Below are 24111 nucleotides of genomic sequence, written 5' to 3'. Positions count from 1 at the left end.
TTTACACATGCAGCCTCGTCCATATGGAGCCTTTATGTCCCTTTATTCTTTATGATACGGTGGACATCATGGACATGGACGTCACTGACCAATCACAGACAACAGCACTGTTTTTTGTTTTTTGAATCTATAAGTGAGACTGGGTAAACGTCCATCCTTCTCTGAGTTTGTCACCAGCTTCGTCCTGCGACTTGTTTTTTTTTTTTTTATGTATCCTGAGTTTTGAGGAAACTGAGGAAAAATAGAGCTGTGAGAAAATATCAGAACACTGCAGTAATGTTTGTTGCAGTGATTCATTTTGTGTTTTAGTGTCATACTGCCAGATATCTGTCTTCAATGTGCTGATTTTTCTGATTATTTTCCCTTAAATCAGATTTAATAATAATAATGATGTAATAAATCACAATAGACTGTAATATTAGTAATCACAGTTACGTATTTTGATCCTGGTAACAACAATAAGTAACAAAAAAGTCATTAAATTGACCAAAAAGGTGTCGAGTGAAGCTTTAATTTATTGGTCCTTCCAGAAAACTGAATCATACCGTTTGTATCGTAATAATCATATCAGCAGACAAACAAACAGCCTTATAGAAAACTGCCTCTTCTTACTGTGTACACTGAGCATTCAATAACTGAAAATCTGTTATTTTCACAATTAATTGATCAGTTCATTGGTCCCAAGAGTGTCCACACATGTGAAGCACACAGACAAGTCTTTCCTGTTCATTGTCAGTTAATCTTCAATTAATCTGCCAATCATTTTCTCTGCCAGTCGATTAGTTGTTTGGTTCAGAAAATGTCAGAAAATGTTGATCAAAGTCCAAGTTTGACGTCCTCAAATGTCTCGTTTTGTCCACAACTCAAAGGTATTCAGTTTACTGTCAGAGAGGAGGAAAGAAACCAGAAAATATTCACATTTAAGAAACTGAAATCAGAGAATTTTTAGGATTTTCTTTACTAAAAAAAGACTAAAAATTATTAATCGATTATCAAAATTGATGCAGATTATTTTAATAGATTAATGGTTGCAGCTCTCAGTGTTTTATGTTGATTGTTGGTTTATTAACAGCTGTTCCTTCCTTTGTTGTGCAGATTTGATTGATTGATTTAAATATTGATTTAGCAGCTGTGTGTGGACTGTGCATGGTGGGATATCATTCTTTATTTCAAAACTGTAATCTTATTTATAATCCACATTTTTACTGCAGTAAATGTATCTGTAATCTGACTACATCTTCTTTTATCTGCAACTGTAATGGAATACAGTAACCTTTTCTGTAAGCTGAAAACATAACTGTTCTTGTTTTATTGTGTATTTTTGTGTATGATGTTGTTGCGTTTTAATATGTTAATATGTTTTGATTTCAGTGCGACTTCCTGCTAAAATCTAAATAAATAAAACGTAGCGTGAGCTTCATGTATTACAGAGGAGTGTTTTGAAATCGTACTATTTGTATTCTGACATGAGAAGATTATTTGAAACAGATTCGGCCTCAGAGGAAACATTCACATAATTCAACCTCCAACGAGACAAAACTGTAGGAAGTTTGTCAAAATGAATTTATGACAGCAAACATCTGAAGTGAGGCTGTGAGGCAGTGACAGAACTGATCCGTCCACCGTGAACAACAACCATCCTCCCACTGTAATCTCCTGACAAGCTGCTCTGCACATCTTTCTTATCGCTGTGAGGGTCATTAACATATCTTCCGGTAATTCTTAAAAATTAATCATATCGCATATGACCCGCGACGTCCAATTACGCCGCTGCATTCCCCCCATGCTGTCCTGAATCAAATTGCCATTTGACAAACAAGCGTCAAATCGAGGCTGCGAATGCCAAATGAGACGCTTTATGAATCATTTATCACGCCGTCTGATCTCTAAGTACAGAAAAATCATAAACTAAGCGACGTGTTTGTGTCCCCGCTCCTCCGCTCCTCTCTGTCTGTCTCTGTGTCAGTGTGTGTGTGTGTGTGTGTGTGTGTGTGTGACTGTTGCCATAGAATGCGCCACAATAATTTATTCCCCCAACTACTTGGAACCATTAGTGAAAGTTCCAGGAGACCAATTAGCATTGGAAACCCACTGGTGCTGCTGTGGTGACAACCTCCTCCAAACTGCCAAAGAAGTGTTATAAACAAACTGGACCCCAGGAGCACTGCCGGGGCCCCTCCAGGGACCCGGGGCCCCTTTCCAAAGACGAAAACAAACCTTGGCTGAGCGTCCACAATATCGCCTTAATGACGTTTCCCCCCGGGCCGCAAACAGGCTAACACCACGGCCGGCTAATGACTGCGAGGAACAACACACACAGACCTGAGAGGAGTGTGAAGCCGTGACAGAGGGTGTGTGTGTGTGTGTGTGTGTGTCTGTGTGTGTGTGTTTGTGAGAGAGCCTGTAAAAAAAAAACGGCAAAAATAAAACAAACAGTGTGTGTGTGTGTTTGTTGCCGCTGTCACTCATTTTGGCGCAGAGAGTTTGTCCCTTGCCACCGCTGCAGAGAGGCTCCTCAGGCCGCTGTGCAGCCGCCACACACACACACACACACACACACACACACAGGCCCCAAAAATAATCCAGCCACAGGAGCCAGTTTGGCCGGCGAGCCTCGGCCGGGCCACACAGGCATCATTACCGCTGGCTGCTCCTCCTCGCCGCTCAGCAGCCACTTCAGACGCCGCCACAAGTGGAATCTACTTAAGGCACAAAGGGAAGGTTTGTCCGGGCATGTCGGCGCTCCACTATCACACACACGCACGATAAAAACACACACACTGAGAGAGAGCCCTTCAAAGGCTCCCCGAGGACGCTGCAGCGCGGCGTCAGAGGCCGGCCGGCGCTCGGATCACAGCGTCCAGATAACACCGGGCCGGCAGCGCAGGGCTCGCTTTCAAAGGGCAAGTGTTGTAATTACCCGAAGGCCTGGAACGTCTCAGCGGCGGCGGTGGCAGCCAGGCTCGACGGTTCGCTCCAGCCAGCAGCAGCAGCAGCAGCGCCGCCTGGCCTGGAAGCTGCCTTCGCTCGCGGCGAGCGTGGCAGCAGGTTTGTCTAAGCGTCGCCCGGAGCCTGGCAGCCAGTGAGGGAGCGAGGTGGTGACGGTGGCGACGAGGCGAGGCAAGGCGAGCAGAGCGGCCTGGAGCTGGCAAGCCTCCGGGAGCCCGCTGGCAACGCCGCCGTGCCAACCTGGCTGCCGCCGCCGTGCCTGCTCACTGGTTTGTGATTGGTAGTTTTGGAAAGCAGCAGAGTCCCGTTTAAGAATGGTTAATGTGCCGCAATGATACGACGGAGAGGTCACACACACACACACACACACACACACACACACACACACACACACACACACACACACAGCAAAAAAATGTGCTTGTGACTGAGACATTCAGTTCATCACCGAGTTTTAAAACCTCCTGTAAAATAAGATTATTTCATAGTTCTTCATTTTGTTCTTGGAGGATTTCTGGAACCAAACACTGAGTGGAGAACATGTTGTATGAAGGTTCATGAAGGTTTTATGAAGGTTTTAGGGCTGTTCCTGACTAAGAGGCTGCGACTGATCAGTTAATGAATCCAGTCTTGTCAGTTGAAAAATCAGTCCATGATTACAGATAATTATTTTCTCAATGAATCGATCAGTTATTATCCATAAAATGTAAAAAACAAGCTGACGTCCTCAAAGATCAGAGAGAAGTAAAGAAATAGTTATTGATTAGTAACTGATTAATGATTGCAGCTCTAATAATGGATTAACTGTTGCAGATCTAGAATCAGTCCCTCCAGGCTGGTCTTCTGGATTGTTGTGGTCTAAAAAGCCTGCTGTCACAGCAGATCTTCTGAAAACTTGTGATTGTTTTTAGGTGTTTTCTCCACTGAAGTAGGAGGAGCACATGAAAATTACAGAAAACTACTTTTTTGCGGTGAGAATAAAAGCACATTTTGTTTTGAGTCTTCAGAGTAACTTTACCAAAAACCTGAGGGGTTCTACACAAAGAAGCAAAAGCTTTTTGGAGCTCAAACTCAAACAAGCACAGAACTATAGAATATATAACGTACATACGTGTACAGCACATTGATAAATGTCAAAAATACAAAAAATAATAAAACAATGTGAAAAATTTGTGCAGAATTCACAGAAATTGTTGGGATCAAAACATCAAATCTCTCTGGAGGGACTGTACAGTATACTGTGTATATATAAGGTCAAAATGTATATGAACAACTGATTTTTATCCTTCATACGACCAACATTCACACTTCTCACCTACGAATTGATCTTTGTGTCACCGTGCCAAACATCTTTCTAGAGTTGGTATTTTAGAGGTTTTTACCAGGCGGTAGCCATCTTTATCTCCTGTTTACTGTAAAATGTGAATCTCTTCAGTAAAAAGTAACATCAGAAGAGTCAAAGATAAAATCTCCTCTTCAAATAGAAATTCAAGGTGGACTTTTATTAAATCCCCTGTGAGTGTGACAAGGTGTTCTTCCACCTGTACGCTGTACGATCCAGGTAGACAAACCAACAGGGACGCCCATAAAGACGAGCTCACCTGGGACGTTACAGTACAGAGACACAGAGACACAGAGACACAGAGACAGAGCGAGATGGAAAGAGTGAGCCGGCGCTCTCTGATCCCTCACTCATTAGCGAATGGAAACACAGCATCCATCAGGGGGAAAGCTGGTTAATAATCGCACTCAATCACATAATGACTGAAGCTCAGAGACACACACACACACACACACACACACACACACACACACACACACACACACACAGACACACACACACACACACACACACAGACAGACAGACAGACAGAGACACACACACACACACACACACAGACACACACACAGACAGACAGACACACACACAGACACACACACAGACACACACACAGACACACACACACACACACACACACACACACACACATACACATACACACACACACACAGACAGACAGACAGACAGACACACACAGACAGACAGACAGACAGACAGACAGACACACACACAGACAGACAGACAGACAGACAGACACACACACATACACACACAGACAGACAGACAGACAGACACACACACACACAGACAGAGACACACACAGACAGACACACACACATACACACACAGACAGACAGACAGACACACACACACACACACAGACAGACAGACAGACAGACAGACACACACACACACACAGACAGACAGACAGACAGACAGAGACACACACACACAGACAGACAGACACACACACACACACACACACACACACAGACAGACAGACAGACAGACAGACAGACACACACACACACACACACACAGACACAGACACACACACACACACACACAGACACACACACACACACACACACACAGACAGACAGACAGACAGACAGACACACACACAGACACACACACACACACACAGACAGACAGACAGACAGACACACACACACACACACACACACACACACACACACACACACACACAGACACACGTCATTATGGAAATGAAGCTCGTATCGAAGGAATCTCGTAGGGGGGAAATGAGCTCCAATAAAAGTCAGAGGAGGAAGAGGAGGAGAAGTTTAAAGATACTGAAGTTCTGATGAAGAGGAGGAGGAGGAGTCAAACAAGGTGAGGTCAAAGTACAGGAAGTGACACGTCACACATAGTTCTCTTACAGATTGAAACTGGGAACTCTTTAAGGGATAGGACGCTTCATTTAGTTTATTTTCACTGCTTTATCTTTCTGTCAGACAGATGTTTCTGACAGGAAAATGAACTTAAATCCCTCATTTTATCATTCTCTACAAACCAAACTCCATTGATAAAATCAGTGATTTTAGCTCACAGAACACAGGAGTTGTTGGTCTGCTGCTGACTCCATCTGATAGTGTGTTTGTGTTATTGTGTGATTTCAGTGTTTTAAATGATTAATTCAGATTCACTTAAGTCTCACATTAATACAAACACACTCACAGATGGAGGCAGCAGCAGACCAACAACTCCTGTGTTCATTGAGCTAAAATCACTGATTTTATCAATGGAGTTTGGTTGGTTTGTAGAGAGTGATACTTGTGTTATATAACGGTGGTTTCCTGTCAGAAAAGTCTGTCTGACAGAAAGGTAAAGAGGTGAAAATATTCTAAACACAGTGTACACTTAAATTGATATTGAGTTGTGCACTATATTTAGAATATTGGAAAAGTAACTCCACTTCCCAAACCCCACTTCAAAAGAACCCCAAACTGTTCCTTTAAGGACCCTCTGACTCACTGTGACAAGAAATACAGACCAAATGAACAAAAACGGTTTTCTGTTCATCTAAATCAGTTTATCTGTTCCAGAGTCAAACCAGTTTACTTCATGTTTTTACCAAATTATTCACACCTAAATCTGTTTACTTTATATTTAAACAAATTTACTTTGCATTTTTACACATTTTCATTCCAGTTTCGTGCACATTCAGACCAGTTTAAATGCACATGAGAATAGTTCACCTGGTAAGTCTGTACTGGTGCAGTGTGTGTGCTGTGGCTCAAACATACAAAGAGGCTCTTCAGTTGCGTTTGTATATGTGTTTGTTATATAGACTATATGTGTGTGTTTGTCCTATTTTTATCCAGCCTCCTCCTCTTTTTCTTCTTCTTCACTCCTCAGTCTGAACCAGTAAAACCATTAACTCACAGACGACAGCAGAGACACGCAGGGCAGGAAACGTGTTGATTGGTGTGATGAACGACAAACCAACAGCTGCTCGTTTTTTCTCTTAGACACAAACACACACACACACAAACACCACCTTTCATACCAGAGATGCAGTTTAAAGTGTTTTACAGAGCAACATCTAAACAGAAAATAATGATAAAATAATTGTAAAATATATATTATATGTTATATAAATATATGTATCTTATTGAGCACAAGTATATTTAGATATTTTAAATCCATCCATTTGCACACATTTTTATTATTCTTAAAGTAAATCATTATTTAAGAACAGTAAACAATAAAATTAAATAATAAAATTAAAATTAACTTACTTAACACACCAGCAACAAAAGTCTGTCTCACAGCAAAGTAAAGAGATGAAAATATTCTAAATATAGTATATAAATCAATATCAGTTTAAGTGTACATTATGTTTAGAATATTTTCACCTCTTTATCTTTCTGACAGGAAACCACCGTTATATCAGACAAATATCACGCTTTACAAACCAACCAAACTCCACTGAGAAAATCTGTCATTTTATCTCACAGAACACAGGAGCTGTTGGTTTGCTGCTGCCTCCGTCTGTGAGTGTGTTTGTGTTGTTGTGTGACTTCAGTGTTATAAAGGGTTAGTTCAAATTCACTGAAATCACACAATAACACAAACACAAACACACAGACCAACAACTCCTGTGTTCTGTGAGATACAATTTGTGATTTTGTCAATAAAGTTTGGTTGGTTTGTAGAGAGTGATATTTGTCTGATATAACGGTGGTTTCCTGTCAGAAAAGTCTGTCTGTCAGAAAGATAAAGAGGTGAAAATATTCTAAATGTAGTGTTCACTTAAAATGCCATTGAAAATACATGTTGCTGCTGACCCTGTCCACAGCAGGATATTGTTTAGCTTCCTACACTGGTTCTCCTGCTGCTTCTCCAAACTGGGAGTGTCCTTTTTAACATTATTTTATTTTATCTTATTATCACTCCAGCTATCTCCCAGACCGCCTAGAAAATTAGATTAAAACAACTTGAATATCTAAATGTCAGTTAGTATCTTTAACGGTACAAAACGTACAATTACAGTAGCGATTATCATGTAAAACACCAAATTTCTTTTTATCTTCCAGCTCTGACATGACGACTAATCTGTCAATATACACACATAAACACTTCCTCTGCAGCGTAATTAACACTCCACACACACTCACACATGTACACCACAGTGGGTAGATAATTATACACTGCTGCATTTAAATCACATGTATACGTCCAATGATGCCTCAGTTCAGTCCTCCACTCTGCCACAGTACTAGTGAGCAGCTCCTGTGAGATCATACCGAGGGTTTAGTGTTGCCCAACTCTTTGTCTTACCTGCACATGATCTCGTGGGTGAGGAGGACGCGACACATCTCTGGGTTCTTGTCCTGACCTTCATACAGGATGGCCTGATGGGACACAGACAGACACAGACGGACGGGTGAGACTCAGGCTGCACAATTAATCACAATATTATCATTATTGAAAAACCAGAACCAAATTATAGTGTTGTGAAAAAGGAAAAATGTGAGAGAAAACAGCATTATAATGAAGTACAGAGCTGCAGAAATGCTTTGACCTTCAAATCTTGTTCTCAAGATGTAAGAAAATATGTTTGTCACATTATCATGATTCTAACAGTTATTTGTTTTGCAGTGAAAATGAAAATTCTAATGCAAAACTGATCATTCCCACTAATCATATCACAATTGCTGTTTCAGTCAAAAATAATCATAATATGACTCTTTCACAATATCATGCAGCCCTCAGTGATTTACTGAAAATACACTGAGGTTCAGATTCAGTTAATTAAATCTGTCTTATTAGTTACTGGAGAGGTGGAGTGTTTACATATAAACCAGTTTAGTTCACGTTTAAACCGGTTTACTCTACAGATAAACCAGTTCACTAACAGTGTCTTCTCATTCCCAACATGTCAAATACAGCAGCTTGTTCAGTGGTTCTACACATCAAACTACGCACATCCCCCTCTAGTTTTCTATGTGCAGAACACCACAGTCAAGTTAGCAATAATAATATACAACTTCTGGGTAGACTTTCAAATTAAAAGCAAAAAAAACGCTTGGTTAAGTTTAGGTAAAGATGGTATGGGCTTAAGATAAATATCTTAGTTACATAAGTTATGTAGCAGAATATAGGCAAGTTAAATAGCTTACAAAACATTATTTAATTTATATATGAAAGTTATGTGGTGCAAGTTTAAAATATTTTAACACTGACTTTTTTTCATGCAGGACATAAACCCCAGTCTCCTGAGTGAAACCCTTGTTTTATTTGACCCATCCAGTCCTCCTCCTCCTCCTACAGACGGACTCTGTCGCTCTTTAAATGACTTCATGTGAAATCAGCGGTGCATCAAAACAGAACTCAATTCTGATTGGTCAATTGCAGCAGTCAGTCAGTCCAGCACACCCCCCCCCATTAATGACCTGCTCTTTCTGTAACTGGGACCAGTTTCCTGTGCGTATGAACCGGTTCTGGTGTCTTATCCTTCAGGTTGAGCTGATATATCGACATGTTCAGGTGCTCCTTTTACACACACACACACACACACACACACACACACACACACACACACACACACACACACACACACACACACAAACACCTCAGCATCAACAACACAATCAAACATGGCCACCGACTACTTCCTGCACGCCCTGCACAACACCTCCTCTACCACCGCCTCCCCTCTCGGTGGTCTGAGCCTCCTCAGGCCTTCCCAGAATTCCCTGCCAGATGGCGGGCGGCGCCCCAGGATGAAGCCCCCTCCTCATCCTCCCCCCTCCCTCCTCACCCCCACCGAGCTGTCATGTCAGCGTCCGGATGACGGATGACCGCTGAGAGTGTGTGTGTGTGTGTGGTGCTTTTTGTAATACCCTGGTGGTTGTAAATGAACTCCAGTAAGTGTGTGTGTGTGTGTGTGTGTGTGTGTGTGTGTGTGTGTACTCCTCTCCGCTTTTCCTACGATGACCTACCACTACCTCATCCACCTTTATAGTCAAAACAGACCTCCGCCCTGCACACACTCTCTCTCTCTCTCGCTCACACACACACACACACACACACACACACACACACACACACACACACACACACACACTCTCTCTCTCTCTCTCTCTCGCTCACACACACACACACACACACACACACTCTCTCTCTCTCTCTCTCTCACTCACACACACAGACACACACACACCCCTGGGGGACGATACTTTTAGGATAACGACCACTTCTGCATTATTGATCCTGATCCCGGCTCTGCTCTGTTCCTCTGGATTAAAACGCTCCAGTTTGACCAGGATACACACACACACACACACACACACACACACACACACACACACACCACATACTGTGTGTTGGTCGATATTTATACATCATCATTCCTGATGCAGGGGTCCTGTGTGTGTGTGTGTGTGTGTGTGTGTGTGTGTGTGTGTGTGTGTGTGTGTGTCTACTTTCATGCCTTTACGTCTCTGTGAGGACGAGCCGGAGGTTTAGGACATTCTGGAAAAGTTATGATATTTCTGATGTTTTTGAATTTGAAGTGGAACCTTCCTGGACGGTGTGGACGGCTTATAAACCTTCTTATAAGTTATAATGCATGATTATAAACATTTATAAAGAGCTTTATACAGCCATATAAATGCATTATAATGTCTTATGAATGTATTTAGAAGGTATTATGTGCACATTCATAAGACATGAATGCATTTGTGAGGATTAATAAAACTTTATATGTTTATAACCATGCATGACAACTTATAACAAAATTTATAAAGTATTATTAGTGGTAGACATTATGTAGTGTAATTGCAGCATTCATAATGCTTTATGCATGTCAAATTTACATTGGAATTATGTCTTTTAACATAATACAATTGCTAATAACCTTATATAGTGATGTCACTTAAAAGCACGCAAAGTCATGCTATGGCGTATTATTGATGTTCAGAAGACATTACTCCATTTCAGAAACTAAAATGTGCTGTGTAACCCAAGACATGCTGTCACTTTGGCATGGAGCTATAAAGCATTATGAATGCTGGAAATATAACACATTACATTCAGCTCTTATAACACTTTATAAACCTTGTTATACGTTGCCATACATGATTCAAAACATTTCTAAAGAGTTTTATAAAGCTTTATGAGTGCATTATAATGTCTTATGAATGTGCTTATAATGCATTATAGACGTGACCTTCATAGAAACTATTTGGCATATTTTTCTGGCCTTTTTAAAAGATCCAGAGAGACGTCCCACAGAGCAGAGACAGTTGGAGTCTTCAGCCTCTCTGTGTGACGTAGCTCACTGTATAAACTCGTGTCTGCGTCGCTCCACAGTCCAATCTGCATTAATTCAGCTCCTCTTCGCTCTGACAATCCCGCGGACGCAGGGCCCCTAACAGGCCCTCGACGGGGTCGTATCGATCCACGGGGACTCCAGCCGACCCGTCTGTCAGGTCTGACTGTCGACCAATGGGGTGTCATGTAGTGGGAGGTGAAGGTGGAGACGTGTGTGTGTGTGTGTGTGTGTGTGTCATGGAGGAGGAGGTGTCAGGATTATTGTCTCCAGTGTGCCGTCGCTGCGCCACATTAGGGCCTATTGATCGGTTTCCGTGGCTGACGCTTTGTCGAGGAGCCGCTTGGTACATCGATCGGTGACATGCCGACAGGGCCGAACCAGCAGGGAGGGGCTGATATGACTGGGGGGGATAAATAAGCAGGAGGTGCAGCTGGAGGACGGGTGGAGGCTGGAACAGGTGAGTGGAAATGATTTATTTTATTAAACGTAAAAGGGACAGTTCACCCCAAAATCAAAACTAGAAATTTCTCCTCTTACCTGTAGTGTGTCTAGAAAGTTTTGGTGTGAGTTACAGAGTTTTGGAGAAAGTGGCCGAAGAGACGTCTGACTTCTCTTCAATATAACAGGACCAGGACTGTAAACTGTCAGCTATGTCCTTAATCGATTGGTAAAATTAACAATCAATTAATCAATTAACCATACTTACAAAATCTTAAAAATGTTGCATTTACTGGAAAACCCCTAACTCAAAGTTCTATTTCCACAGCAACATGTTCCACGTTCTCTAACTGCGTTACATACACCCTTAGAAATAAAGGTGTGAACTAGAACCATATAGGTTCCTCAGCTTGTCCCCACAGGAGAACCATTTTTGGTTCCTGTTAGGACTTTTTCGTTCGTAAGTTCACCTGGAACACTTTCAAAGAGGTCTACAGAGAACCCAACATAAAGGGTTATACCTATAAGGTAAAAGGTTTCACCTAGAACCCTCTCTGGAGGTTCTATCTAGAACCTTTCTACCTTTCTAAGGGTGCTAACAAGAATCCAACACCAGACGGCGGCGCGTCTCAGCAGCATCCCGGAAGCAGCTCGGCGCTCCACTCTGCAGAGAATACGCAGCGAGTCTATTTTCGACGGATGGCGCGTCAATTGACACAGAGCTGGTCGAACGGGCAGGAAGTCGGGCACGGAAAACAGGGGAGAAGCTGATTGATTTTCAAAATAAAAGACCCCGTGCAGACTGGCGATCATAAAGACAGACAGAAAATAAACAACTATGTAGCCTGCTTATCCATGGTAGAAGCAAAAAGAGCAAGGAAAGAGGACTTCATCAACAAAATCAGAGCAAGTAAACATAATCAGACGGGCAAAACGCTCTGCTGCTGAAACACTTCTGAAACGCTGCTGGTGTAAATTGAAGTCACGTGCATGACGGAGCGCTGGTGTAAATCCCGGGTCATGATGAGCCTTGGAGGCTTTTACTCTCCCTTATATATTGTTATTATTATTTATATTGTTTTGTTTTTGATTGTTTTTTTTCACGTGCTAAACCAAATCAAATCAAGAATTCTGTCTCTGAAACGTTGTTTTATTTTGAAAAGCAGCCCTGCTTCCCCTACACACACACACACACACACACACACACACACACACACTCATGTAGGAACTATTTTGTTTCTGCAGAAGAACCTACCAGAACTACTTTCTTCCTTCTAACAAAGAAAGTAGTTCCTACACTGAAGTGTTCACAACGAGGTCTATGGATTATTTTTTTATTAACCAGGTCATGACTATGAATTTTGAATTTTCCAAATGTGTTGTATTTTGGTGTTTATTATAAACAACACTACAGGCCAGAGGAAACATAAAGAATGCAGTTTTGATTTTGGGATGAACTGTCCCTTTAATTTCCTGCACCTCTCCAAATATTCACAAAAGAAGAAAAACAAAAAACAAAAACACACAAATTAGATAAAATATATAAAAACTAGAAATTGCATGCAGCCCCTTTACTGTTAATCTTGTTTATTTTCTTTAATTGTATAATTATGAACATAATTATTGATTTGTTTATTTGTTAAGGGTGTTTTTTATTTGCATTTAAACAACAAAGAGGGTTCTAATGATTGTTCTCCAATGAATATTTGTTCAGTAAACCTGTAGGTGTGAGGAACAGGAGGATCTGGAGCTCAGCGAACTTCAGGAATGAAGGCGGGAGGTCGGCTGGCAGGATCGACTGGAATCTGGAAATATTTGGGGGTTTTTCTTGGCAGAGAAGCCGTTCGCAGGTTCAAATCCCACACGGGGGTTCTGAGTGAGTGAAAACCGGAAAAGTGGGAGGAACGGGAGGATCTGGACTCAGCTAAAGACCGAGCTGCTCTGCTGGAAAGGAAAACAGATCAGTGCTGCTCGAGTTCAGGACGGAGAGAGAGAGGAGGGTGTAGAGGAGGAGGAGGAGGAGGAGACGAAGGGTCTGAGGAGTTTTTGAGGGTTAGTTAAAGTTTAGAAGAGAAATGATTGTGAGGTTAGAACAGGACTGATTCATTGAGTGTTTTATTTGCCTTCTGTGGTATAATTGGACTTTTGGGTGTGAAGTAAAAACAAGTTTCTCCAGACACAGTGGGTCAGAGAAAACGATCAGCTGAGACTCTGAGCAGAAACTGGAAACTGATTTTATATTTGTGTTTGGATCGAACACGTTCATCGGAGAGTTTCAGAACTGTTCGGAGGTGCATCGACTTTGCATGAAACCGTGCTAGCAGTTTCCCCCTGCTTCAAGTCTTTATGCTACGCTAGGCTAATCACAGCCTGAACTCCAGCAGCCCGAGGCTACAGAAACTTCCTAACTGTCAGATTCTGTCTTGACTGTCTGGTAACCATGGTGACAATAGTTAAGAGCCTGATTTAGGTGAAAAAAAAAAAAAAAAAAAGGCCTGACAGACAAATAGTTCTTAAGTCACTGTTCTCATTAATCAGTCCCTACAGGAAGTTCTGATGTGATCACAACAGTTCACTCAAATTCAACCAATCCTGTGACTTTACAACTTTGTCCAAACTCCGAAACTTTTAAAGAATATTTTGTTAAAGTTTTTGTAATCCTGAGGTAAGATTACTTTTGTTCTCCCTTGAACAAGTTCTCTTTGACTGCAACATTTTTTGCTGAAAACAGTGACATCACAAAGGACATGATGTCATTTCAAAACATTAAGAGGTTTTCAAAATAAAGGTTTGCGTGTTTCAAAGCTTTCTGAACATTTTCTGCATGTTTGAACAAAACCAAGGTAACTTCTTTCAGTTAGTGGTTGAGTTGCTGTCTGCTGTAAGATCACTGGAAACTGCAGTACAAATGTAAACATGTCTCTGTTCTTACACATGAATGATTCATTTTTATTTTGGACACCATGACAGAGTGTCAGCTCCTGTGTGTAACAACACAGAGCTCGTGTCGGAGCCACCTCTCATTTTATTTTATTTGAACACCTCACAATTAAAATGATGTACAGGATGTTCAATGATATAAAACATAATAATTGTTTTTGTGATGACAAGTTTCTCTTCTGTCCCAGACAGCGTATCTTTGTGTCCCAGCTGTTATTTTTATTGTCCCCAGGACGACGGGACATCCTTCATCTCATGTGCTGCTTCAGATCAGAAACTCAAAGAGAAAATATTCTCACACACTGAATAAAAATCTGCTCTCTCAACTATTAAAACTGGCTTCATATTATGGCTGGGCAATATATCAATATTCAGTTCAACATATCATGATATGAGCCCAGTTATCATCTTAGTTTCTGGATATCATTATTATCATTACATGAGTTTTAAACACTGCGTTACTCAAAAATGACAGAATTTTAGTGTTAATATTTTGTGAAAGCACCAACAGTCACACCTGCAGCATTACTGTAACACTGATATCCAGGTATTTGGTTTCATGATATTTGATTTTGTCAGCCATAATAAAGAAAGCTTAATTTTAGGGATGCACCTATCAATTATTTTCATTGTCAATTAATCTGTTGATTATTTTCTCAGTCAATCATTTAGTTAATCCTGTCACAATCATGTTGTCATGCGTAGTACATGGACATCCTAACGGGACCCGATGGGACCCGATGGGTTCGGGTCGGGTCAGGCCTTATTTCTCACATATTTCATGGCCTCATATTGGGTTCAGGCTGTTTTATATTTATTTATTTAATTATTTAATTTTTTCTCCCCAGTTTAGTCATTGGCAGTTTCATTTCCCTGTCACTGTTTCAGGGAAGCTTGTTAAGAAAAATGTCAGGCTCTATTGAGGGTCGGGTTCGGGCTCTAATGAGGGTCGGGTTCAGGCTCTATTGAGGGTCGGGTTCGGGTTGTTTCAGACAGAATTTTGTCGTCATCAGGCCTCGACTCAACTTTTCAGGCACGATTAAAGCTCTAATGTCTTTCCTGTACTGATTATTTTCATTATCATTTAATCTGTCCATCATTTTCTTCATTAATCGATAAGCTGTTTGGTTGATAATATATCAGAGTATGGTGAAATTTTGACTTATTTTGTCTTTAAAAAATGACTTAAACTGATGAATCTATTATCAAGAGTTTGTGATTACTTTAATAATCGATTAATAATCAAATATTCAATTAATTATTAGCTCATCTTAATTTTAGCTGCTTCCACACTTTGGAGCACATAACATGTGATCAGTCACGATCTGTTTGATCAATAATTAATCAATATCACCTTGGCCTGATTCATATAAATACGAGTAAAACACTTGAAGGGAAACTGGAATAAAACAACAGAATGGAACCATTTTGTTCTTGTTCTTTTGCTTTTAACTTTGAACTGATTGAATGTCAGATGATATTTTAAAACATCTGTTGGTTTATTGATTATTAAACTGATCTTCAGCTGGATCGGTTTTATCCCTGTGTGAGCTGAGCTGCTGACAGACTCTGTTCTGGAGTTGGAACAGCGACGCTCACTGCAGAACCCTGTTGTTTCTGTTCTGATTTTTATTTCTTTTCTTCACTAAAAGTGTTTGAGCACCAAAAAATTTAGGACAGAAATTCACCAAAGTTGGGAGGTGGGTTGTAAATTCCACCCACAACTAAAGTGACACTCACTGACCTCACAGTGGTGCTGTAACAATAAAATTTATGTTTTTGCAATTATCTTGAAAACGGCTTGATGTACACTCAAATTTATTTCACCATTTAATTTGTTTGATTCATCTGCATCTTTTCTCAGTCTTCTGCTTTAAAAATCTTAACTTCTGTGACTTTTTCTCAATTTGATCAAAACTCCTCCCACACTGTTCAGCCAATCAGCATAAAAATGAGACAGCATCATCTGCAGTCTTTGCTGATCTAAGTTTGGATTTTATAAAAACTGATTGACAAGTGATTATTGAAATAGCTGATTTTCACAATGTGCTTCACCTCTAGAGGGCGCCACAGATGTGAAAAGGCTAGATATCGTGACTGACTTCGTGTATACAAAAAACATTTTGCACAATCTTGGGTCATGATTTAGTCGATGGATGAATTTTGGTAATGACTCTTAAAGTGGGCGGGACTTATTCCAACATCCAGCTAAATCTGTAGACTTTTGACAATCAGCTGTTCGTCCTGCAGAGCTGAAATTTCTTCAACACATCTGCTGAACTGTGACTAAAGTTTGTTTCACTGCAGCCTGTGGTCAGTTCAACAGTCCATCACTCTGTGTTTTTATAAATATGAAAAATAAATGAACTTCTGTATCTCCACACGGCTTCATTCAGATGGTCAACATCAAGGAACTGCAGTCAGATTTAATATCTGTCTGTAATTTCTTCTGTATGAACAACATTTTATTTTTGGCTCAGTGTTTGATGGAATGAAAAATATCCGACCAAACAGAATGATGTGAGATTTTATCACCAATATTTTGACTTTTGTCAGCATTTTAATTTCAAAAAGATAAAAATGTTTCAGTTTTTGAAACGTGTGATGTGATTGGTCAGAGGTTGTGTATAAACCACGCCTCCTCAGCGCTGCAGTCTGTGAGTCTCCTCTGAGGATCCGAAGGTCGAGGGTTCAAATCCACGTGACCAAGAACCACCTGACAGAACTGAGACGACCTCTGCAGGACTGTGTGCGTCTGATCAGTGTTTGTTTCTCACAAACATCCAGACACTCTCAGCCTGCCTGGAGTCTGGTTATATTATTAGAAATGTTGTTATCGTCCATCGCCTGTTTCTGAGACGTGGACTCAGCTGGTTTGTGATCTGCTGCGTGTTTGTGTCGTCTCACCTGTTTGGTCATGGAGTCGATCAGCCGGACGTAAAGATCCTGTTCTGTCCTGATGCCTGAAACACACAAACACAAACTGTCATAATTATCTGGTATCTGTGAGACACATTCATACCGCCAACATACATACATACATTAGCCTGAGATGCTAATTAGATGCAGAAGAAGAAGAGGAAGAAGAACATACCGCCCCCCCCCCCCACCAAACAAAAACAGTGATTCCTAATAATGTTTCAGTAAATGAGTTCTGTTATTATTTATGTCCCGGTTGTGTATTTATGGTTTGTGTAGCTCGCCGTGTCATCTCGTCCCAGCTACGATAACCCCCCTCAGCAAAAACAAACATTAGCGCGGCTCCAGAGCTGTTTATTATTTATAGGCCAGGCCGCCTTTAACTGCCGCGCGCTCCACGCCCCCTCCGCACCCCCCCCACTGCCTTTTTCCTCAAGGATAACAAGGAATCCTCATTCTCCGACAAATTAAATATCAATCAGGATTGCTTGTCTTTTATTAGCTATGCATCCGAGCGTAAATGTGACACAAACACGACATGGGGTGGAGGAAATTGCAGGGAACACCTGTTAGCGGCGGCGGAGCTCTAATTGTATTCGTGAGGCTTTTTTTTTTTCTTCTTGTTTTTCGGGCTGTTTCCTCGCAGCTTCCTCTGCTTTCTAATTGACATGATTCACTCCTCGCTCAGCGGCTGAGTGCTGAGCAGTCTGCAGCCTAAATGGCGGCTATCCGTCCCGGTTGCAGATGAGGTCAATTACCTCCGTACGATGCTAATCCGACGATGCCGACTCATATTAGAGTGATTTATCCCCCTTTGGAAGAAAACGCTCTTTTATGTCCCACTTTATCTGGTGTTTCTGCAGGGGTCTGAGAGCATTACGGCCTCGCTCCTCCTGCAGCTCTGGACTCGTGCCAGCGCAGAGCCGAGCCGTGTGTTTTGAATCAGCAAAAGATCCTCCTCTGCCCCCCAAACCCCCCCCACCCCTCATCCACCCCCTCGATGGACAAAACAGAGTTCAGGTTTGGTTAGTTGTCAGATATTCCAGATGTCTGTAAAGCTGCTCTGCTGATAATGAAAAAGTTTTTCCATCTGAGGTGACCTTTCATATAAAAATCCTGCTCAACTTTAATTCATGCAGCAAAGTTCAACAGACAGTTTCACCTGTGGGACGCAGACAGAGCAGCCATTATTACCTCCACTTCATCAGTCAATACTGAACACACACTCACCTGACCTACACAAATGACTTTTACAAAAAGGTGAAAATTTAAGTTTTCATTTCATTCTGTCAGTCAACCTATAAGAGTCAGATTCCACCACAGTTAGCAGATGAAAATCATTTTATTCCACTAATGTGTTTCACAAATTCATAAGAGCTGCCTGGATGATGTTCATGTTTTCCAGTCGTCCGTCCCGTCTCCACCAGGGATGATAACAATTAATCAATGATCGATTAATCGGTTGTTAAGAATTTGACTGACTGAGTAAAATTTAATTGATCTTCTATCAAACAGTGATCATTTTTATGACTGTTCAGCACATATTTTCAGATATTTAAGTATAAATGTTTTAAATGTCAGCTGTGCAAATGTCTCCTTTTGTCCAATCAAGAGTCCAAAACCCAAAAGTGACAAAGAAAAGCAGCAAATCTTCACATTTAAAAAGCTGAAACCTGAAAATGTTTGTTGCTTAAAAAAGGACTGAAATGGTTCATCATTATGAAAAAAGAATTTACTGATATCAATCTATCAACTATCATGACAGGTTCTTTCAGTTGTTCCGGGTTCTATGTGTCTCTCTTACCTCTGAGTCAACATAACTATCTGAGGGGAACCGACATTAGTTTGATACAACCTTGACGTTCTGCATCAAGTTCAGCAAAATGCACATGTATGATTGGTGCATCATTTTGAGGGAGGGGCTTAGTGAAGTGATGTGAGGCAACAGAAGGTGTCACTTTTTACTTTCTGCGCATTAGTCGAGTGTGTGTGAAGCTGCCAGAACAAAACCATAAAAATATTCCATGTTAAATATTTTCTGTTTCTCTCATTAGGAATATGGAACATTTTAGTTGACTTCATAAATGAGACAAAAGAAGTGCAGAAAGTCGACCTGCTCACACTTTTCAGCAACAGAAGTATTTTCTCTCCCTCAGTCATCCAGACGACTCATCAGTCTGCAGATGTTGAGTTCAGAGTTTTACCAGAATCACCAAAGTGTCCGATTGTTGCGTTTCAGTACGTCATAATCGATATTCCCCTGATCGACTTAAATTGTTCAGAATCCCGACAGGATCGTGAACGTTTCAGAGCGATCAGCGGCGTCACGGCTGCGAGCTGTTAAACGTGTTGACTGAACTAAGGACGTGATCAAAACTGCTGGTGTTTGCAGCGAACACTGACAAACTGTTGTGGTGTAAGGTGTCAGAATTTCTTCTATAATATTTAATCCTTTAGTGACTCAAATAAAATCTCCTGTGAGACTCAAGTCTCAGAATTTTCATCAGCAGAACCACAAAATCCCGACAGAGACACTTAGAAGACTTTTCCTGAAAAAAACATTTTGGATATCAACAACTGATCCCAAATCTGTAGCTGAATCATGTGTCTGGTTTGTTTTGTGTTATATTAAGCTATAAAATGATGCTCAGTGTAGTTTGAGTTTCTCTGGACTCACCGTTGCTGTAGAGGAGCTGTAGCCTGTAGTGGATCCCGTTGTTGGTTTTCTCTCCGTTGTACTCCTGTGACACAAACACACAGATCACACATTACACACAGAGTCACTGTGATGAAGGTGAGATCAAACAGCTACACACACACACACACACACACACACACACACACACACACACACACACACACACACACACAGCTTCAGTCCTCACAGTCAGATCTGTTCCTGTGAACATGACAAACACATGTATCATGTACATCATCACAGACCTGCAAAAAACTCGTCTGATCGAGCCGCTTCTGTCTCTGAGTGAAGTTTGTGAAGAACAGAAACACATTTCTGTCATTTTTAATAATAATAAAATTATGTTTGAATCAAAATTATGAGGTAAGTCAGAATTTTAACAGACTATGTCAGAACTATGAGCTGCAAAGTCCAAAATTAGACTTTTTAAATCATATTTATAAGACGCTGAATAAAAATAGTTTCAGTCAATTGTTTCTGTAGAATTGTGACATAAATTATATTAGGATGTCAAAATTCATCTTTACGGAGGCTGAGAACACGTTCAGTTATGTTTTATGACTTAATTATCAAGTAATCTTGAGAAAAACAAGCTTTGTTGTCTTGAGATAATGAGGCAGTCATCATGAGAGAACTCAAAACAATTAAATTATTAACTCTCCAGATAACAGCATTATAAAAACTAATAATGATAATAATAATGATAAGTCTGTCATTTTTTGATATAATCATGACATAATGTTAATTATTTTGACTTGGACAATCATAATTTTGACTCGGTATCCTACACTCTTGATTTATCTTGAGTTGTTTTATTTTTGTTATTCATTATATTTAATGTGTTTTATTATTTTCCTGGCAGGAATGAGCTTCCACATAAAAATCAAGCAGAAAAAGTTTTCCAGTTTAGTTTGTGATACAATAACTCCTGAGTATGATACAGATATATTTAATGTATTTTATTATCGAGTTTCATCTGAAAGCTATTCGATGGTGATAACTGCTGGGTGACCTTTGACCTCTGACCTCTACAACCAAGTCAGCCAACGTGATCATGTGACTGACAGTTGGCATGAAGACGAGTCTGTCCACTGTGTGTCTCCAGTTTCCACCTTTCTGGTCACAGATTGTCGGTTTATTCTGAAGAATTCACTCCTCCGTCAGCCACCGACAGGCATGTGAGAGCTGCGTTAAAACATCCTCTTTATCCTCTCCCCCTCTCTCCTCGTCTCCGTCTCCTCCTCATCGTCTCTTCTTCTCTGTTGACCCTCTGTCACCCCGTCTTGTTTCCTCTCTTCCTCTTCTTCTCTTTCTCTCTTTCCAACCTTTTATTCCTCTTTTATTTCAGCTCTCTCTCCTCTCAGTCTCCGTCAGTCGGCCGCTCGGTGCCAACTGTGCCTGCGAGTGTTGGCTCAGTCCCAGTGTGTGTGTGTGTGTGTGTGTGTGTGTGTGTGTGTGTGTGTGTGTTGGGGGATATCGGGGCGAGAGACTAGAGGTCAAAGCAGAGGTGAGGTGAGTGAGTGAGTGGGAGGAGGATTTGGTGCCAGCTGGCAGCTGATCAAACCACAAACACTCTCAACCTGTCTGGATATTATTATTATTATCATCAATAGTCCTATTAGTTCTCGTAGTGTTTGTATTTTATTATATGGTGCAACTTCAAATATCAGTCTGCTGTTATTCTATATTTTTATCATCAATAAATCTTCACTGGTTCCTACTGAAGATGTAAAAAAGGTCCAGTAGTTTCCTCAAACAGCTGCTCGCTGTAGATTTGATCAAACTGGAGGAAATGGTGCATTTAATGACTATTTTCAGCAGCGGATGAATCCACATTCGGTGCTCTTGTCAGTATTTGTAGCAGCAGGATGGTGTGTGTGGGACTGAGTCAAAGTAAACCACAGTTTGTGTGGATCATTGATGTGTTTTTAATAGTTTTTTGACTCTTTAAAGGGATAGTTCAGGTTTTTTGAAGTGAGGTACTTGCGTGTAGTCAGTTTATTACCATACAATAGATTGCAGTTGGCATCAGTTTAAGTGAACACTATATTTAGAATATTTTCACCTCTTTATCTTTCTGTCAGACAGACTTTTCTGACAGGAAACCACCGTTATATGAGACAAATATCACGCTCTACAAACCAACCAAACTCCATTGATAAAATCAATGATTTTATCTCACAGAACACAGGAGTTGTGGGTCTGCGGCCTCCATCTGTTAGTGTAATACAATAAAACATCATGCCGTCACCTTGTCTTTCTCCACGAAGTCGACGTAGGAGGTCCTCTCAATCTCGACCGGCTGTCCCTGTCTGTCGTACAGCGCCAGCACAAAGTGGAAGAAGTTGGACTTCCTCAGGTTGGACGGAGGCTGCTTCTCAAAGTGAGCTCGGGCTAAACCCACACCGCTGAAACACAGAGAGAGAGAGAGAGAGAAATCGTTTTAATACTCTACATGATTATCAACACAACTCTGTACTGATAAATATGAATAAACAGCAGGTCGTTTCAGCACAGACCTGATCATCTGATCAATAAAGAGCCATGGTCACACTTTACTTCATACAGAGATGTAACAATATATAAATATAAATTGAACATTCATTGTTACTAACAATTATGAGCCTTTTTGCACATTTAGGTCAGGGTTATTACTTTAATTTTATTTTAGTTTATTACAGAAGGAACATAAATCTGTTCATGTCAGATTTATGACAGTATTGTAATAAATGACATTTATTTCAAATCTTGAGTTTTTGGCATCTTTGTCAATAATTTAATTTAATATATATTTATAAATAATCCTGAGTATAAATATTTACTACGGCATAAAGAGTAACATTAATGTTGCAGCTGGCTTTACTTTAATAAGACATCAATAACTGATTTGTTGATTATATTTTATATCAATAATCTGAATCTGCAGAGTAACTAAAGTTTTCAAATGAATGTAAAGGAGCTGAAGCATAAAGCAGCAGAAAATATAAATACTGCAATTAAGTATATATCATGAACGTACTTAAGTAAATGTACTTAGTTAGCTCTCCACCAGTGAGATGCTTTTATTGTGAAACAGACACATAAAATAAGAAAGAGAAAGTGTGGTGTCATGGATTCTCTGTCTTCAAGGAAACATGGACCTCTCAATCACACACACATACACACACACAGATTTTATAAACAGTAATTATTAAAATGAACCTGATCAATCAGATTGATCAGTAAAGCATTTATGTGTAAAGTGTTTTCACAGTGAGGAGGACGGTGATGGACGAGCAGCAGCAGCGAGTGGAAAACTACTCAGGTGATAATAGTGACTGAAACAGGGAGGTAACTGTACTGAATTGATTTATCGTGTGTGTGTGTGTGTGTGTGTGTGTGTGTGTGTGTGTGTGTGTGTGTGTGTGTGTGTGTGTGTGTGTGTGTCTGTGTGTGTGTGTGTGTGTGTGTCTCCTCCTCTCTGTAAGCGCGACCTTTTACATAAAAGGTAGAAAAACTGTAGAGACAGAGGCCAAAACCCAGGAGAGACAAGACTCTTCCTCCAGTCTGAGGAGGAGGAGGAGGAGGAGGAGGAGGCGGAAGACATTATCTGTCTCTATACATTATATATAAATATATTTATATGAATCATAACTATCTTAAAGGAGCATTTGAAGCCTGGAGTTATTATAATCCTCTTCCAGGTAAAGATCACAGCACACAACAGCCAATCAAAGAGGTGCAAGGACACAATCCTGGTCCAGAACTCTGTGACATAAATACTGCATATTTGTTCACATTTATCCCTGAGATCACTGCAACGAAAGCTAAAATAACTTTTGATGTGTCTCCAGCTGCTGAGACACCATCAGGACCTGATCGTGGACGTCCCAAACAACAACTTAAAGAAAACATTAGAGAAAAGGCTCGTCACCACATCACAACTCAGCTCTGAAAACTTCATCTGTCTTCATCTATTTTCCTGCAAGTGCAAGAGAGAGAAAGACACAACATGCAGGTTACTACAGTATTTATGACACA

At 40.6% G+C, this 24111-nt stretch overlaps 1 protein-coding gene across 4 annotated transcripts in view; it reads right to left on the bottom strand.

Moving 5' to 3' along the window:
* The window catches only part of LOC146326295 (transcription factor COE3), a 188977-nt gene that overhangs the window by 138271 nt on the left and 26595 nt on the right, over positions 1-24111 (bottom strand). For all 4 annotated transcript variants that reach the window (XM_084718532.1, XM_084718529.1, XM_084718531.1 and 1 more), the window contains exons 2-5: positions 22343-22499; positions 20071-20134; positions 17382-17437; positions 8099-8172 (exon numbers count right to left, since the gene is read on the bottom strand). In XM_084718532.1, the coding sequence (XP_084574658.1) occupies positions 8099-8172; positions 17382-17437; positions 20071-20134; positions 22343-22499 (351 nt within the window). The remainder of the gene's footprint in view (positions 1-8098; positions 8173-17381; positions 17438-20070; positions 20135-22342; positions 22500-24111) is intronic.

This window comes from Lutjanus erythropterus, chromosome 5 (assembly GCF_056507025.1).
Source record: "Lutjanus erythropterus isolate fLutEry1 chromosome 5, fLutEry1.hap2, whole genome shotgun sequence".
NCBI lineage: Eukaryota > Metazoa > Chordata > Actinopteri > Lutjaniformes > Lutjanidae > Lutjanus > Lutjanus erythropterus.
Note: the sequence above shows the minus strand (reverse complement) of the source record. Positions and strands in the feature narration are given on the sequence as shown.